Source organism: Onthophagus taurus, chromosome 3 (assembly GCF_036711975.1).
Source record: "Onthophagus taurus isolate NC chromosome 3, IU_Otau_3.0, whole genome shotgun sequence".
Lineage (NCBI taxonomy): Eukaryota > Metazoa > Arthropoda > Insecta > Coleoptera > Scarabaeidae > Onthophagus > Onthophagus taurus.
Genome location: NC_091968.1, coordinates 24,335,880 through 24,356,197, shown reverse-complemented (window position 1 = coordinate 24,356,197; position 20,318 = coordinate 24,335,880). Strand labels below are relative to the sequence as shown.

Genomic DNA, 20,318 nt, shown 5'->3' with positions numbered 1-20,318 from the left:
TGGAAGCAGTATCTCGTCTTTCCAATCAGTTTGTAGTTGTTTGCTAACACTATCTAGTCTTCTCCAGGTAGATTGTAATCTTTTCCACCAGTATCTAACATTTTGGAGGCAGTAGATACCTTTTTTGGAGAGCATATCTCTTCTTTCCAAGAATTATTAGTCTTTTCCAGTAGTATCTAACATTGTGAAAGCAGTAGGTAGCTTTTTGGAAAGCATATCTCTTTTTCAAACAATTATTAATGTCTTTGAGAGCAATAAGTGGTTCCAAGACCAGTAGCCGTAGCAGTATTCCGCCTGTCCAAGTAGGTCAAAATCGTTAATAGCAGTGTTTAGCGTTCTGGATGCAATAGGTATTATTTTGAAAACAGTATCTAGTCTTTTCCAAGTAAGTTGTGGTCTTTTTCTGCAATATCTAGGATTTTAGAAACATTAGGTAATTTTTTGATACAGTATTTCTTTTTACAAAGCAGTTTTTAGTCTTTTACTGGCAGTATTTAATCTTGTGATAGCAATCATTAGTCTTTTGCCAACAGTATCTAGCATTCAGGAACTTGTAAGTTAAAGATGTCACAAAAGTGACATCACGTTGAAACTTTAAAGTGATTTTTCGGTAAGTTTTACACTCTTCCGCACTTTTTTTTGAGAATATATCAATATGACATTGACATTTCAAACCGGAAGTTGCTTATATCTTGAGTAATATTGGAATTAAACGTATCATGTTTGGGCTCATTTTAAAGGATTTTTCACGACGATTACAAATATGTCAAAATTGAGGTTGACATTTCTAACCGGAAGTTAACCATAACTTCCGCGCTATATTAATGAAGTTAACCATAACTTCATTAATATAGCGCTAGTTAGCATAAGATATCACTATGTTGCATATTTTTATTGCACTAAAACTAGAACTAACACTAGACCTAGAACTAGAAACCCGATACTTTCTAGTTCTAGGTCTAGTGTTAGTTCTAGTTTTAATTGTTATTCAACGCTGGCCGTTCACGAATATTCCCGGAATATAGCAAACCTCTTAGATCCTCTTAGTTCTTGGTATAAATATAAAGTCAGGAAGCCTGAACGCAACGATCTGGATTTCAGTCCGAATTTGTTTGCATTAAAATATTCTTTTGGCTATAATGGACACTCCCTTCCCCATATTAATCTGTCATATCAAGGTTTTATTGCAATAAAATAAAACCAATTGTTTATATACACAATTTTATTTATTACAAAAATAATAAAAATAAAATACGGATTACATAAAATAATACTTAAATCGATTATCGTCGATTATTAAAAAATAGAAAGAACAGGGTAACCATTTTTTTTTTCAAAATTATCTTAAAATAACTGTTTTATTTATTTTTATTCATTTTAATTTATTATTAAATTTATCGATAATTTCATTTTATATACAATGTCGTACATCGTAATCGTTCGTAAAAAAAATTTTTTAACGTTCGTAATTACCACGCATAATTCCGCTTCTTTTCATACATTCCTCGTCGTACAAGAAAGTGAAGTGAATAGAAAATTGCGCAACACATCGGGCGTGTCTCACTCTCTTTGAAATTACTTTCACTCTTAAGAAGTGTATTATTTACACATTGTTTTTACTTTTTACCATCTAATTTTCAACCTAACGATGATAATAACATGTTATTTATTTATTTATTTATTTTTTTTTTATTTCGTCACACAACATTTAAAAAATTCGATAATTCGTCTTTGTTTTTCTAATTAAAAAAAAAAAATTATCGCTCAATAAGAATAAATTTAATAAAATAACTTAAAACTGTATATTATGACCCCTTAAAAACGCATCTATTTGTCCACCTGTATAAGATGGTTGAGGTTGGACGTAATAAAATTGTTGCGGCGAAGTTTGTTGTTGAGTTTGCGTCGGTTGACTTTGCGGTTGTTGAGATTGTTGTTGTTGTCGAGCTTTTTGTTGTTGCGCGTATAATTGGGCTGAATTTTGAAATTGTAACTCAGCTTGTTGTTGTTGATACAAAGCTTGACTCGGTTGCTGCTGTTGATGTTGTTGTTGTTGTTGTTGTTGTTGTCTCCCCCCACTTTGACTTGATCCCCTATACAAAGGACTTTGAGATTGTAATTGTTGGAAATTCAATAATTGTTGTTGCGGGGTAAACACGTAAGGTTGAATTTTTTGATTTAACGTAAAATCGCCGTCGGTTTGAGGCAAAGCTTGATACAACTGCGTGTTATATTGACCTGATTTTGGATCATAAACTAAAGCTGAGGAATAAACTTGACCTGAATTCGATAGAGTTGGATTCGCTTTCGGCGTTGATAAAGTTGCGGCTTTAGTAACAGCTTTTGGTACACTCGTTGGAGTTGACGAAACGATGGTATTTTCTTGTTGGAATTTTTGGAATTCGGCGTCAAAATCTAAATTTCCTCTTGATCCCGCCGACGAAGAGGTATAAGATGGATATGATGGCGTGTAAGATGATGAATAACTCGGTGAAGGGGTTGTTATGTAACTCGGTCTTGTCGCGTAAGCAGATAACGGTTTTGTAAATAACAACGGTGATTTAGGTGTTACACTTAATTGAAGAGTTTGCGGTCTGTAAGTTGTTACAGGTTCCGGTCTTGGAGTTGGTCTCGGAGTTATGCTAATTGGAGTTATTGTATTCTTGTAAATTAACGAGGAAGGCGTCGTTGATGGGATGCTTAAATATTTAGGTGTTTGATATCGAGGAGCTTCCGTTTGTGGTTGTTCAACGTATTGTGGTCTTGGGATGTAAATCGTTGTTGATGGTCTAGACCTGATTGGCTATTTAAAAAAGAGATATTAATTTGAAATAAATTTGAATGTTGTAACTAGTGATGGAACGAATTTTTAAAACTTAGGACCGGTTTATCAATATCTAGTTAAGACGATTTATCTGTCAATTAAAATTGTAGCTGATAGGTAACGTCGACGAATCGTTTATCCACCCGTAGTTTAGGGTAATCTTATAGATAAATAGGACATTTGGATACCCACCAGATTGAAGTACTGGTTAAGGGTTTACCTATTAGATATTGTCAAAAAATGTGAGCACAAGTTTGGTTGCTTGGTGAAAGGAATTGACAATAAAATTAAAATATAACGTCAAAAATAAATTAAGCTTATAATTGTGGTAATGGATAAGCAAGAGATAGAAAAGATCATCAAATTTTAGTACAGCAGAAAAGAACTTGCTGATGGATTTGGCAAAAAAACGTGGTCGTCCAACTCCTCAAAGTGGTTTTGACTTCTGTCTTTCTTTTTTAATATATGGTCGTCGTTTATAATTTAAGAGTTGGACAATATCCTCAACTTTATCGCTGTCTAATAAATATTCATGTAGGAATTCCATTATAGAAGAGGTTTTTGAAAACAAAGCACAATACCGAAAGTACACGGGAACGATAACCTCCAATACATCAGCTGTTTATATCAACTTCATAAACTAAAGCCAATTATTCAAATTTCACCAATTACGTTTCATTTCCGTTTCTAATGTTATCTGTTAGGCAAGTTTATCCATGAGTTGCGTATCTAACAGATTTAACTCGACATTGATAAACCGGCCCTTAATCGGCGAAAATTGGAAAAAATTGTCGATCATATCACAAAAACTGAAAGTGAGTTTTCAAAACGGCTTGTTGCATTAAAAAGAGGATATTTTATTTAATAATTGGTGATATTTCCACAAGGATCTTTCAAGAAATGAATTTTATAGCGAATTTTTAAAGCTTAATTGGCGAAAATGGCAAAATTCGAAATATTTCAAAAATTTATTTCTCAAGAACTAAGAGCGATTTTTCAAAACGGCTTTTTGCATTAAAAAGAGGATACTTTAATTAATAATTGGTGATATTTCCACAAGGATTCTTCAAGAAATGAATTTTATAGCGAATTTTGAAAATTATTGATGAAAATTGCAAAATCGAAAATTTTATCAAAACTTCAAATATTGTTTTCTCAAAAACTAAAAGTTATTTTGCAAAACGTGTTGGTTCATTGGAAAGAGGACACTCTTATTAACACTTTGGGAAATTTTCATACTCATATTCCAAGAAATGGATTTTATACGAATTTTCAAAACTTAATCGACGAAAATTGCTAAATTCGAAATATTTCAAAAATTTGTCAAGAACTAAAAGTGATTTTTCAAAACGGCTTTTTGCATTAAAAAGAGGATACTTTAATTAATAATTGGTGATATTTCCACAAGGATCCTTCAAGAAATTAATTTTATAGCGAATTTTGAAAATTATCGATGAAAATTGCAACATCGAAAATTTTATCAAAACTTCAAATATTGTTTTCTCAAAAACTAAAAGTTATTTTTCAAAACGGGTTGGTTCATTGGAAAGAGGACACTTTTATTGACACTTTGGGAAATTTTCATACTCATATTCCAAGAAATGGATTTTTTACGAATTTTCAAAACTTAATCGACGAAAATTGCTAAATTCGAAATATTTCAAAAATTTATTTCTCTAGAACTAAAAGTGATTTTTCAAAACGGCTTTTTGCATTAAAAAGAGGATACTTTAATTAATAATTGGTGATATTTCCACAAGGATCCTTCAAGAAATTAATTTTATAGCGAATTTTGAAAATTATCGATGAAAATTGCAACATCGAAAATTTTATCAAAACTTCAAATATTGTTTTCTCAAAAACTAAAAGTTATTTTTCAAAACGGGTTGGTTCATTGGAAAGAGGACACTTTTATTGACACTTTGGGAAATTTTCATACTCATATTCCAAGAAATGGATTTTTTACGAATTTTCAAAACTTAATCGACGAAAATTGGTAAATTCGAAATATTTCAAAAATTTATTTCTCAAGAACTAAAAGTGATTTTTCAAAACGGCTTTTTGCATTAAAAAGAGGATACTTTAATTAATAATTGGTGATATTTCCAAAAGGATCCTTCAAGAAATTAATTTTATAGCAAATTTTGAAAATTATCGAGGAAAATTGCAACATGGAAAATTTGATCAAAACTTCAAATATTGTTTTCTCAAAAACTAAAAGTTATTTTTCAAAACGGGTTGGTTCATTGAAAAGAGGGCACTCTTATTAACACTTTCGGAAATTTTCATACTCATATTCCAAGAAGTGGATTTTATACGAATTTTTAAAACTTAATCGGCGAAAACTGCAAAATCGAAAAAAATGTCGATCGTTTCCAAAATTTTTTTCTCAAAAACTAAAAGCGATTTTCCAAAACGGCTTTTTGTATTAAAAAGAGGATACTTTAATTAATAATTGGTGATATTTCCACAAGGATCCTTCAAGAAATTAATTTTATAGCGAATTTTGAAAATTATCGAGGAAAATTGCAACATCGAAAATGTTATTAAAACTTCAAATATTGTTTTCTCAAAAACTAAACGTTATTTTTCAAAACGGGTTGGTTCATTGGAAAAAGGACACTTTTATTAACACTTTGGGAAATTTTCATACTCATATTCTAAGAAATTGATTTTATTCGAATTTTTAAAGCTTAATCGGCGAAAATTGCAAAATTCGAAATATTTCAAAAATTTTTTTCTCAAGAACTAAAAGTAATTTTTCAAAACGGCTTATTGCATTAAAAAGAGGACACTTTAATTAATAATTGGTGATATTTTCACAAAGATCCTTCAATAAATTAATTTTATAGCGAATTTTGAAAATTATCGATGAAAATCGCAACATCGAAAATTCTATCAAAACTTCAAATATTGTTTTCTCAAAAATTAAAAATTATTTTCCAAAACAGGTTGCTTCATTGGAAAGAGGACACTTTTATTGACACTTTGGGCAATTTTCATACTCATATACAATCGGCGAAAATTGAAAAATTTATTTCTCAAGAACTGAAAGTGATTTTTCAAAACCGCTTTTTGTATTAAAAAGAGGATACTTTAATTAATAATCGAAAGTGATAACTGATAACAGCGACAGTTCTGTTAGTAATGAATGTGATGATGAATTACAAGCAAAGAGAAGAAAACTAGACGAAGCTACAACAAGAGATTTTATACAGCCTGTTTCAGAGTAAGCGCCTTATTTTTTTTAGCCGAACTATGGGTACTACTTTCAAAATATTTGGCAGTAATATGTTTTAGGACATTCTCTACACGATGGTGATGGTGACCAGATTTTCAATTGAACGAATTATTTCAAAATGGCGCCTTTCAACAATTTTTTTTAAATGGCATGCCATAATTTTTTTTTATTGTTGAGATCCTAAACACATTCTTTTTACGATAGTATTTCGTTTTTCTGAAAAATTCATGTCTTTTCTCATCAAAAAGCAAATTAACATTTTAATCTAGTAGCGCATGAATGTTTTACTCGATGTTATTTTTGTAGCCGTTGACACAAAAGAAACAATTAAACCTTATTTTGGAATAAACATCTACTTTTTGAAACTCAAAATTAAAAATTTACATCAAATAAAAATGTTTTCCTACTTTTTCAATACGTAAATTGAAACGTCGTTCAATGGAGTCAATAGATTGATAGCATTGGCTGACGTTTGACTACTAGATTAAAGTTCAATTGTTCTTTTGTGTCTACCGCTACTTGATATTTGGACAAAAATAACATCGAGTGTAAAACATTCATGAGCTACTAGATTAAAATGTTAGTTTGCTTTTTGATGCGGAAAGAAATGATTTTTTAAGAAAAACAAAATACCATCGTAAAAAGAATGTTTTTAGTATCTCAATAATAAAAAAGAAATTTTGGCATTCCATTAAAAAAAAAGTTGATAGTCGCCATTTTGAAATAATTCGTCCAATTAAGTACTAATTAATAAGTACTAATAAATTGATTCCATCACTAGTTGTAACTCATTCTCTTTTTGTAAAACTAATATTTTAATTAAGTCAAATAGTTTACCTGAACTGGTTGAGGTCTAGAAATTGGTACAGGAACATCTTCTTCTTCCTCCTCCTCTTCTTCTTCATCCCTAACATAATTGTTTTGGAACAAAGTAACGGAAGGTTTTGGAGCAGGGGTTGTCACAACGGGTCTTTGAATCGGTCTTTGGACCGGCCTAATCGGGTAATTGGGATAATTTGGATAATTCGGAACTCCATCATCATCCTTTTCAACTTCCCTACTCCTATCTTGATCCCTTTCCGGTTCTTGTTCTTCTTTCGGCGCGTTAGGATCGCAGGGATTTCCACTAACATAAGTAAACTCCCTTTTATTCCCATCAGGATCAACGTATCCGTATTTCCCTCTCACGACGCAATCAGTTCCCCTAGTTTCTTCCTTAAAACTTCCATCAGCAGCCTCATACCCAAAAGTAAACGAACCATCATCGTTAACTTTGTTATAATTTCTAATCGTTTGAACCGGGGGTGATTTCGAAGGTTCTTTCGTTTTCGTTTTACTCAAACCTCGAACGGGTTGGATGTAATTGTCTTGTTGGGATGATCTCGAAGACGCTGAAGGTTGGCCGTAAAGACCGTTGTATTGATCAGCTGCTGATATATAAACGACTCTTTGATCTTGGGAATCTTGAGGAACCGCTTCGTAATATTCAACGGGTTGTTGTTTATCTTCGTATTGTTCTTCGTCTTCTTGATGAACCGGGCGAACTCGGACTCTTTTCGATTCCGATTCAGATATTAGTAAAGTTACTAATAGAAGTGGAATACACTAAAAATTAAAATAAATTAATGTAGTTTATGCAACCAAATATACATTTAAAAATTAATAAATTTAATTAAATTAAGTCGTAACTTTATTTGTAGGTGTTATAAGAAGGGAACAAGAATTGGACCGCGTTATACATCACATGTTATTATTTTATATTGAATTTAAGTCTAACTAGTTTCGGCCCTTAGCCATCTTCAGGACTCTACAAATAGATTAACATCTCTCATCTTATCGGATAAACATTTCATTCGGGTTTAGTCGCGAAAAAAACTTTTAGTTATCAATGTCAAGTTTAATTTGATTATTAATTATTATTACTAATTATTAATAGGTAAATGGGTTTTCATCCATATTGGTATATTATGTGTTTTTAAAAATAACCAATGTTTAAATACTCCAATATATTTTATAAATTTCTCGTTTTCTAAGTTTAGGTAATACAATAATTGTTAAAACTTTCGATTTACATCAGTTTCAATACATCATTCTGTTTCATTTTACAGTCCGTTAATGATATATCAAAATTTGAATGTAATTGAATGTAAATTTGAATATGTTTTCTAACCTCAACCTTAAACAACGAGACTCCTGACAATGGTCTAGGCCGAAACCGGTAGAGTTAATAAATTTATAAAATATATTGGAGTATAAACATTGTTCATTTTTAAAAACACATTTCAACTTTTAATTTTGACATATTTGGCAAGTTCATAAAAAATCCTTTAAAATGAGTCCAAACTCGACATATTTAACTTTAATATTAATGGAAATACAATCACTTCCGGTTTGAAACGTCAACGTCAATTTTGACATATTTGTCATCTTCATTAAAAAACCTTTAAAATGAGTCCAAACATGACGCACTTATCTCAAAAAACAAAAAAGTTAGAATAAAAAATATTAAACCCGAAGTTAGCAACAATGAAGATAGCAATTTAATTTTTAAATATTAATACCAACCTTAATTTTTTATTTTTTTTTATTATATTCTTGTTTTTGTCACAAATATTAAGACATTTTATAAAAATTAAGAATATATCAAAATGACATTGACATTTCAAACCGGAAGTTGCTTATATCTCGAGTAATATTGGAATTAAACGTATCATGTTTGGACTCATTTTAAAGGATTTTTCACGACGATTACAAATATGTCAAAGTTGAAGTTGACATTCTTAACCGGAAGTTGACCATAACTTCTTTAATATTGAAGATAAACATGTCGTGTTTGTACTCATTTTAAAGGATTTTTAATGAAGATTACAAATATGTCAAAAGTGAGGTTGACATTTTAAACCTGAAGTTAGTTATCATTTATTATATAATAGACAAATGGACAACTTCACGGTGTTCTTTCATAATGTATTCTTTATTAAAAAAACCTTTAAAATGTGTCCAAACATGACGCATTTATCTCAAAAAACCGAAAAGTTCCAACTTTCAACTTTTAGTTTTGACATATTCGTCAACTTCATAAAAAATCCTTTAAAATGAGTCCAAACTCGACATATTTAACTTTAATATTAATAGAAATACAATCACTTCCGGTTTGAAACGTCAACGTCAATTTTGACATATTTGTCATCTTCATTAAAAAACCTTTAAAATGAGTCCAAACATGACGTACTTATCTTAAAAAACAAAAAAGTTAGAATAAAAAAGCTTTAAACCCGAAGTTAGCAACAATGAAGATAGCAATTTAATTTTTAAATATTAATACCAACCTTAATTTTTTATTTTTTTATTATATTTTTGTTTTTGTGACAAATATTAAGACATTTTATAAAAATTAAGAATATGTCAAAATGACATTGACATTTCAAACCGGAAGTTGCTTATATCTCGAGTAATATTGGAATTAAACGTATCATGTTTGGACTCATTTTGAAGGATTTTTCACGACGATTACAAATATGTCAAAATTGACGTTGACATTCTTAACCGGAAGTTGATCATAACTTCATTAATATTAAAGATAAATATGTCGTGTTTGTACTCATTTTAAAGGATTTTTAATGAGGATTACAAATATGTCAAAATCGAGGTTGGCATTTTAAACCTGAAATTAGTTATCATATAATAGACAAATGGACAACTTCATGGTGTTTTTTCATGATGTATTATTTATTAAAAAAACTTTTAAATCCAAACATGACGCATTTATCTCAAAAAACCAAAAAATCCGAACTTTCAACTTTTAATTTTGACATATTAGTCAAGTTCATAAAAAATCCTTTAAAATGAGTCCAAACTCGACATATTTAACTTTAATATTAATAGAAATACAATCACTTCCGGTTTGAAACGTCAACGTCAATTTTGACATATTTGTCATCTTCATTAAAAAACCTTTAAAATGAGTCCAAACATGATGCACTTATCTCAAAAAACAAAAAAGTTAGAATAAAAAAGCTTTAAACCCGAAGTTAGCAACAATGAAGATAGCAATTTAATTTTTAAATATTAATACCAACCTTAATTTTTTATTATATTTTTGTTTTTGTGACAAATATTAAGACATTTTATAAAAATTAAGAATATGTCAAAATGGCATTGACATTTCAAACCGGAAGTTGCTTATATCTCGAGTAATATAGGAATTAAACGTATCATGTTTGGACTCATTTTAAAGGATTTTTCACCACGATTACAAATATGTCAAAATTGACGTTGACATTCTTAACCGGAAGTTGACCATAACTTCATTAATATTGAAGATAAATATGTCGTGTTTGTACTCATTTTAAAGGATTTTTAATGAAAATTACAAATATGTCAAAGGTGAGGTTGACATTTTAAACCTGAAGTTAGTTATCATATAATAGACAAATGGATAACTTCATGGTGTTTTTTCATGATGTATTTTTTATTAAAAAAACCTTTAACATGAGTCCAAACTCGATATATTTAACTTTAATATTAATAGAAATACAATCACTTCCGGTTTGAAACGTCAACGTCAATTTTGACATATTTGTCATCTTCATTAAAAAACCTTTAAAATGAGTCCAAACATGACGCACTTATCTCAAAAAACAAAAAAGTTTGAATAAAAAAGCTTTAAACCCGAAGTTAGCAACAATGAAGATAGCAATTTAATTTTTAAATATTAATACCAATCTTAATTTTTGATTTTTTTTATTATATTTTTATTTTTGTGACAAATATTAAGACATTTTATAAAAATTAAGAATATGTCAAAATGACATTGACATTTCAAACCGGAACTTGCTTATATCTCGAGTAATATTGGAATTAAGCGTATCATGTTTGGACTCATTTTAAAGGATTTTTCACGACGATTACAAATATGTCAAAATTGACGTTGACATTCTTAACCGGAAGTTGACCATAACTTCATTAATATTGAAGATAAATATGTCGTGTTTGTACTCATTTTAAAGGATTTTTAATGAAGATTACAAATATGTCAAAAGTGAGGTTGACATTTTAAACCTGAAGTTAGTTATCATATAATAGACAAATGGACAACTTCATGGTGTTCTTTCATGATGTATTCTTTATTAAAAAAACCTTTAAAATGAGTCCAAAGATGACGTACTTATCTCAAAAAACAAAAAAGTTAGAATAAAAAAACATTAAACCCGAAGTTAGCAATAATGAAGATAGCAATTTAACTTTGAAATATTAATACTAACCTTAATTTTTGATTTTTTTTTATTATATTTTTGTTTTTGTGACAAATATTAAGACATTTTATAAAAATTAAGAATATGTCAAAATGACATTGACATTTCAAACCGGAAGTTGCTTATATCTCGAGTAATATAGGAATTAAACGTATCATATTTGGACTCATTTTAAAGGATTTTTCACCACGATTACAAATATGTCAAAATTGACGTTGACATTCTTAACCGGAAGTTGACCATAACTTCGTTAATATTAAAGATAAATATGTCGTGTTTGTACTAAACACGTATGTTTAAAGGATTTTTAATGAAGATTACAAATATGTCAAAATTGAGGTTGACATTTTAAACCTGAAGTTAGTTATCATATAATAGAAGTTTTATAACTGAAGTTAATCTAGTGTGTCACTTTTTCGCACTTTCTTTTTATTTTTAACGTGTTTTTTGGTACACGTGATGATTCTTGAATTTTTTCCAGTTTTTTTAAACTTTAATTTTGTAAATTAGTAACTAATAATCTGATTTCGACTTTGATATGTGATCTTTTTTAACAAAACAAAAAGAAATATTAAGAAGCTTGTTTGTAAAATGGATAAGATGAGAGATCAAGAAACTCAACATTATTCATTTGTCGCTTAGTCAAGTGATACATAACATGGTCCAATTATACAGAGGATTATATCGTCATTGATTGCTATAGTATTTTGACATATCAATTTTATTTTGAAATGAAACATAAATGTCAGAAGAATTCAATTTTATTAAATATATGTGTGAACCGATTGTTCTCGATTCCTCTGGGGCGTGGTAATTCTGAATGTTCTAATGTCGTGACCTGAACGTTTGAAGCCCCGAAACGTTTGTAAGTTGTGGTGAAGGCGACCGGATTTCTGAACCGTAACGACCTCTCTCGGTTAACAAAAAGAAAAATTAACCTTTAAACCAATTTCAAGTTGCGCAATTAATTTAACGAATACGTTTATTGAGGAAAAGTAGCGTAGAGGAAAACCCGCACGAATTTTTACCATTAAAAGTTAAAATTACGCAAGAAGGTCGAAAGCAAGGCCATCAACTTTGATTGCGGTGCAGGAAACTAACTGTTAAATATTCAGATTGGAAGTAGATTTTGCAACAACACTCTTTTCGTTTTCATTTGAACCTTTTCTTTTTTTATTTATTCTTTTTTTATCGGGGTCAAAGCGATAAAATGAATCGGTACGAAATTTATGAATGAATCTGAAAGTGGCATCGTCTCATCTCGTCGTATTTAGCCTCGGGGATATTAAGCAATATCAATTTATGAATCGAGCATCTTAAACGATGCGAAAATGAGGTGTAAACGATTCATAATGAATTTAAAAGGCGGTCGTTTAAATTGGTTTTATTGGTTTTTAATTCAAAATTAGAATTGAAATTTCAATCAACGTTTATTTAGGATATCTTGAGGCTACGTTTTTGGTTGCAAAACTTCGTCGTGCTAGAGAGACCCAAAATTACAAAGACTCGTTGCGCAAATTGAAATTTTGCGCAACTGGACAATATGTCAGAGGAGTTTTAGGTTGATTTCTCAAGAAATAAATTTATTTTTGAACGATTATTTGTTTATTTATAATCTTTTCTACGTTTGGAATAACGTTTTATTTCGATACGTGGGAAATAGACTTCTGTTTAACCTGTTGTGTGGCGTATTGGAGCAACCGGTGAATTGAACTAGCGACCTTTCATCTTAAGCAGTGTGTTGCAACCACCTTAGTCTTGGGTTATTACGCAATTTTAACCGCCACGCATGCAGTGACTATATTTACTTGCTACAAATACTTAACTAGATATACTTATGTTGGAATTAAAAGAACCAATTAAAATTTCTTAAAACACGAACGATTTCGATTCATATTCTTTATTTCAACGCTTGACGAAGTTTCGTGAGCGTAAATTATGAAAAGAATTAAATAAAAGTGTTCAACCGGAGCTATTAGGTGCAAATAATTTTAAACGTACCATTAAATTGATGCAGTTTAAATGGTTCGTTAAGTTGCATAACAAAATAACAGAAAATAAGATACAATTTCCTGTATTTTTTTTACTAAATCTTTATTTTTAAACGCTTGGTTTCAGATAAATCAAGAATTTTCGTTGCGATTATGAATCATCATGTTCTAAATTCAAATGTGGAGAGCAAACTTTCAAGGATATCAAAATATGAAAGGCGTTGGTCATTACATGACTATCTATTACTATTATTAGAAAGAATGGGATCTTTTAGATACCATTTGAAGATTTCCCAAGGTAAAGACATTTTAATATTCACTCCTCGATTGTATTTGGATTTTTATTTTGGGATTTTTATTTATTGCTTTTTTTTTGGTAGATCCGCATCGATAATACTCAATCATGGTTATTTTGTAATTCTTCTTAAACGACCTTGCAAAATAATATGAATTCAAGATTTATGGAGGTAAGTTTTATTGCAAATTCTTGCATTTTCTACCGTTATATTAATTATATAAGACTTACTAGTTCTATAAAGCATTTGATTTAGTTTAAAATTCTTCTTAAACTGCCTTAACTTAAATTAATTCTTCTTAAACTGGACATTTTTGATAAATCCTTGTATGTAGAATTTGAAGGAAAAGTTTTGCACTTTTGCATTATTCGATTTTGGTAGTGTAAAATAACGATTTTAAATAATAACGTTAATCAAATTTGACAGATGTCAAATTAAAGGAATCTGTCAATTCAATGCACGCGCGGGATTGCTATCAATCTAAGTTTTCTTAGCTAAATGATAATAATTAAATAAATACAAACATTCGATATTGTTAAGAGGGAATAATAACAATTTTAATAAATATTAATATTTGTGAAATGTAAAACTAAAATTAGAACCAACTAAAATGAAGTTAATTTTAATCATCAGCGCCATCTATTGATTTTATTTGTAAACTTGTCTATGACGTCCAAAAATTATTAAATTTTAATTCAAATTCAATTTAATTTATTCGTTTGAATTTAAAATTAAATCGTTTGAATGAATTTTTATAAATAATTAATAATAAATTAAAAACCAAATTAAAAAAATTATTTATAAACATCATCTTATCGTAGCTAACTTCACTTTGTTTTCGTTTTGTTGTGATTCAAGAGTTGACAGTTTATCAAACGCTATAAATTTCGAGTTTTATTCGTTAATATTTTATTAAAAACACGCTCGTGCTACATAAATCCCGTTTAAATAGTTTACTAGGATACTAAATTAAATGTTTTGGTAATTATACGTTGTGCGGAAATTAAAAGAATGGGTTAAATGTGTTAACAACTTTGGGAGACAAAACTTTCTAGTTCTAGGTCTAGTTTTAATTGTTATTCAGTATTAAACAACACTAAAATGCTGGAAAATGAAAAAGGTGATGATGAACCTGTTTTATACTGTTCAACAATTGGATTGATCTCAACATACAAAATAGAAGAGGATTTGAAATTGTGGCTAGAAAGATTAGAACAATATTTTGAAGCAAATTATGTAGAAAATAAAAAATGATTGATTGTGTGACTCTGTGACCTAGAATTACTAAAAAACAAGACATTTGAGGAACTGTACAGCATCCTATCATATCAATTTCTAAAGGAAGTTTCAACTTTCAAGGAGAGAATTGAATTTATGGGCTAAAACAGCAAGAAAACGAGTTACTTGCAAATTTTGGGCAAATCTTTGTTGCTGGAATGTGCAAGGGACCATACAAAAATGTTGGAGGATATCCTAGAAATGGTTTTGAACAAGGACCTTATCCAATGAAATGGGGTCAACACAGTCCTAGAAGGAACATCAAACACCAAGAAGCTGTGGAGAACAAAAATGATAGGGGGTCAAAACTAAAGAAGATGGGAAAGGTAAGATTACTTGATATTGTTGCAAAATAAGGACATTTGAGAAAAACTGTAAATATGAAGCATATAAATGCAGAATATGTAACAAAATTGGGCATTTTTTCGTCACTTTTCGAAATATTCGCTTACTGACTAATTTAGGTTGGTATTACTAATTCATGAGATATAATGGTTTATGAAATATGTTCCCCAGGTTAATAATGAACATTTTTTGTCCTAATCACATTCTCCCAACTCTTTTTATTCTTGAGATATCATCATTTTTTATGTCAAAAACGTCATTTTTCGAAATATTCGCTTTTTGACTTATTTAGGTTGGTATAATTATTTCATGAGATATAAACGTTTATGAAATATGTTCCCCAGGTTAATGAAAAACATTTTTTGTCCTAATCACTTTCTCCCAACTCTTTTTATTCTTGAGATATTATCATTTTTTATGTCAAAAACGTCATTTTTCGAAATATTCGCTTTTCGACTTATTTAGGTTGGTATGACTAATTCATGAGATATAACCGTTTATGAAATATGTTCCCCAGGTTAATGAAAAACATTTTTTGTCTTAATCACTTTCTCCCACCTCTTTTTATTCTTCAAATATCATCAATTTTTATGTTAAAAACGTCATTTTTCGAAATATTCGCTCTTTGACTAACTTAGGTTGGTATGACTAATTCATGAGATATAACCGTTTATGAAATATGTTCCCCAGGTTTATGAAAAACATTTTTTGTCCTAATCAATTTCTCCCAAGACTTTTTATTATTGAGATATTATCACTTTTTATGTCAAACACGTCATTTTTCGAAATATTCGCATTTTGACTTATTTAGGTTGGTATTACTAATTCATGAGATATAATCGTTTATGAAATAAGTTCCCCAGGGTAATGAAGAACATTTTTTGCCCTAATCACTTTCTCACATCTCTTTTTATTCTTGAGATATCATTTGTTATGTCAAAAACGTCATTTTTCGAAATATTCGCTTTTTGGCTTATTTAGGTTGGTATTACTAATTCATAAGATATAATCGTTTATGAAATATGTTCCCCAGGTTAACGAAGAACATTTTTTGTCCTAATCACTTTCTCCCAATTCTTTTTATTCTTGAGATATCAGCAGTTTTTATATCAAAGACGTCATTTTTCGTAATACTCGCTTTTTGACTAATTTAGGTTGGTATTACTGATTCATGAGATATAATCGTTTATGAAATATCTTCCCCAGGTTAATGAAGAACATTTTTTGTCCTAATCACTTTCTCTCAACTCTTTTTATTCTTGAGATATCAGCAGTTTTTATGTCAAATACGTCATTTTTCGAAATATTCGATTTTTGACTTATTTAGGTTGGTATTACTAATTCAAGAGATATAATCGTTTATTAAATATGTTACTCCGGTTAATGAAAAACTTTTTTTGTCCTAATCACTTTCTCCCACTTCTATTTATTCTTGAGATATCATCAGTTTTTATGCCAAAGACGTCATTTTTCGAAATATTCATTTTTGACTAATTTAGGTTGGTATAACTATTTCATGAGATGTAATCGTTTATGAAATAGGTATCCCAGGTTAATGAAGAACATTTTTTGCCCTAATCACATTCTCCCAACTCTTTTTATTCTTGAGATATTATCATTTTTATCATTTTTTATGTCAAAAACGTCATATTTCGAAATATTCGTATTTTGACTTACTTAGGTTGGTATAACTAATTCATGAGATATAATCGTTTATGAAATACGTCCCCCAGGTTAATGAAGAACATTTTTTGTCCGAATCACTTTCTCCCAACTCTTTTTATTCTTTAGATATCATCATTTTTTATGTCAAAATCGTCATTTTTCGAAATATTCTCATTTTGACTTATTTAAGTTGGTATTACTAATTCATGAGATATAATCGTTTATGAAATATGTTCCCCAGGTTAATGAAGAACATTTTTTGTCCTAATCACATTCTCCCAACTCTTTTTATTCTTGAGATATTATCATTTTTTATCTCAAAAACGTCATTTTTTGAAATATTCGATTTTTGACTTATTTAGGTTGGTATAACTAATTCATGAGATATACTCGTTTATGAAATAAGTTCCCCATGTTAATGAAGAACATTTTCTGTCCCAATCACTTTCTCCCACCTCTTTTTATTCTTCAGATATCATCAATTTTTATGTCAAAAACGTCATTTTTCGAAATATAGGCGTTTTGACTAATTTAGGTTGGTATTACTGATTCATGAGATATAATCGTTTATGAAATATCTTCCCCAGGTTTATGAAGAACATTTTTTGTCCTAATCACTTTCTCCCAACTCTTTTTATTCTGGAGATATAATCATTTTTTATGTCAAAAACGTCATTTTTCGAAATATTCGATTTTTGACTTATTTAGGTTGGTATTACTGATCCATGAGATATAATCGTTTATGAAATATGTTCCCCATGTTAATGAAGAACATTTTTGTCCTAATCACTTTCTCCTACCTCTTTTTATTCTTCAGATATCATCAATTTTTATGTCAAAACGTAATTTTTCGAAATATTCGCTTTTTAACTAACTTAGGTTGGTATGACTAATTCATGAGATATAACCGTTTATGAAATATGTTCCCCAGGCTAATGAAGAACATTTTTTGTCCTAATCACTTTCTCTCAACTCTTTTTATTCTTGAGATATCAGCAGTTTTTATGTCAAAAACGTCATTTTTCGAAATATTCGATTTTTGACTTATTTAGGTTGGTATAACTATTTCATGGAATATAATTGTTTATGAAATATATTCCCCAAGTTAATGAACAACATTTTTTGTCCACACTTTCTCTCACCTCTTTTTATTCCTGAGATATAATCATTATTTATGTCAAAAACGTCATTTTTCGAAATATTCAATTTTTGACTTATTTAGGTTGGTATTACTAATTCATGAGATATAATCGTTTATGAAATATCTTCCCCAGGTTAATGAAGAACATTTTTTGTCCTTATCATTTTCTCCCAACTCTTTTTATTCTTCAGGTATCATTATTATGTCAAAAACGTCATTTTTCGAAATATTCGCTTTTTGACTAATTTAGGTTGGTATTACTGATCCATGAGATATAATCGTTTATGAAATATGTTCCCCATGTTAATGAAGAACATTTTTGTCCTAATCACTTTCTCCCACCTCTTTTTATTCTTCAGATATCATCAATTTTTATGTCAAAAACGTCATTTTTCGAAATATTCGCTTTATGACTAATTTAGGTTGGTATTGCTGATTCATGAGATATAATCGTTTATGAAATAAGTTCCCCAGGTTAATGAAGATCATTTTTTGCCCTAATCACTTTCTCCCATCTCTTTTTATTCTTCAGATATCATCAATTTTTATGTCAAAAACGTCATTTTTCGAAATATTCGCTTTTTGACTAATTTAGGTTGGTATTACTAATTCATAAGATATAATCGTTTATGAAATATGTTCCCCAGGTTAATGAAGAACATTTTTGTCCTAATTACTTTCTCCCAATTCTTTTTATTCTTGAGATATCATCATTCTTTATGTCAAAAACGTAATTTTTCGAAATATTCGCTTTTTGACTAATTTAGGTTGGTATTACTAATTCATGAGATTAATCGTTTATGAAATGTGGTCCCCAGGTTAATGAAGAACATTTTTGTCCTAATCACTTTCTCCCAAATCTTATTATTCTTGAGATATCATCAGTTTTTATGTCAAAAACGTCATTTTTCGAAACTAGAACGAGAACTAAAATTAACACTAAACCTAGAACTAGAAACATTCTAGTTTAGCCATACGTCTTTTAAGACGGCTAAACCCGAATGTTTCTAGTTCTAGGTTTAGTATTAGTTCGAATTTTAGTTATTTCCCAAATATCTGAGCCTATGATGGAAATGCTTCAATTCGTTAATTTAAATAATTATTTCTTTCTTAATTAGAAACTTTCTTATTTTTCTCTTATTATGCTCTTTCTAACAGAAAGTGAATTCAAATTTAATTGGATTAACAATCGATTCTCTTTAAAGATTTCTTCAATTTCTATTTTTCCGACAAAGAAATCTCGAAAAACCCAATTATTTTAATTGCAATTCAAATTTTAGACTCCAATTATTTTTAATTACAAATATGAGTGTTAACTTTCACTCAATGCTCTAAAATTGGAGCTAATTTTTCCAAATTAAAATTCTTAAAGTTTCCTTTTTCCAAATTGGGGAACAATGCGTTACTTATTTTTGGTGCGTTTTCAATTAGCATAGAAAACTGTAAATAAATTCAAAATGCCCCCTTAAAAAAACCTTTGTTTGAACTTTCACCGTTTCGTTCTTTCACAATAGTTTTTCCACAATAGTTAGTTCCCATATATTTCCCCCTTTCCTTATTATTTCTTCAAAGAAATGAACCATTGTTTATTTATTCGTTCAATGAATAAATTATTATAAAAAAAAACTTACCAATTGATGAAAACACTTCATCCTAAATCCCTTCTTTTTCACGAGTTTTAACACAAAAACTGAAGAAGCACAAAATAATAAAATACAAAAAAAAAACCGTCACAGTTGGTAACCCTTTTCCTCAGTGTAGCAACTAGTTCTTGTCTGCGTCCTCCACGGCCCGAACGTGCATATATAAGTTTTTCCTTTTGCCGCCACTCAGAGGAAGTGGGGATTTGGTTTCAAACAAGTTGAAAAAATAAATTTAATCCGCGAAGACCGTTGTAGTTCAAATTCCCCACATTTCAAAACCACCAAAAAAAATCTTTTTATATAAATTATGTTAACATCTTAAGATCTTTCAAATGACTTAGAAAATCGTTTTATCTAGTGAAATCCTATCCTATGAGGAAAATGAAAGTGGACAGACGGTCGATGGAAAGAAGTTAATGTTGGTTAAAAAAAAAGATAATGTCTGTGTTTGTTAATCGTCTCATCTGTTTTATTAGGTTTGGATTCAAGCTCTTTACTTGGTCTTTAAAGTTAATGAAGAAGGAACTCGAACGATAATTGCCATTTAAGATAATCTGCAATTCGAGTCGAGTTTCCATTAATATAATCCTTTTTTTATTGCTAAAAATGTGATGTTTTTGCGCCAAAATGTGATGTTAC

At 29.4% G+C, this 20,318-nt stretch overlaps 2 protein-coding genes across 2 annotated transcripts in view; one reads left to right on the top strand and one right to left on the bottom strand.

The window, feature by feature from the left end:
* Positions 1-1,204: 1,204 nt before the first annotated feature.
* On the bottom strand, positions 1,205-19,814 carry LOC111420582 (uncharacterized). The gene is made up of 3 exons (XM_023053599.2): positions 19,668-19,814; positions 6,903-7,670; positions 1,205-2,803 (listed from the first exon to the last, which is right to left on the bottom strand). The coding sequence occupies exons 1-3, from the start codon at positions 19,686-19,688 to the stop codon at positions 1,793-1,795; spliced, it is 1,800 nt and encodes a 599-aa protein (XP_022909367.2). The 5' UTR covers positions 19,689-19,814; the 3' UTR covers positions 1,205-1,792.
* The window catches only part of LOC111420585 (nuclear transcription factor Y subunit gamma), an 83,771-nt gene continuing 78,132 nt past the window's right edge, over positions 14,680-20,318 (top strand). Inside the window, exon 1 of the mRNA XM_071195425.1 lies at positions 14,680-15,211. The gene's annotated coding sequence lies outside the window, so the exon portion shown is untranslated. The remainder of the gene's footprint in view (positions 15,212-20,318) is intronic.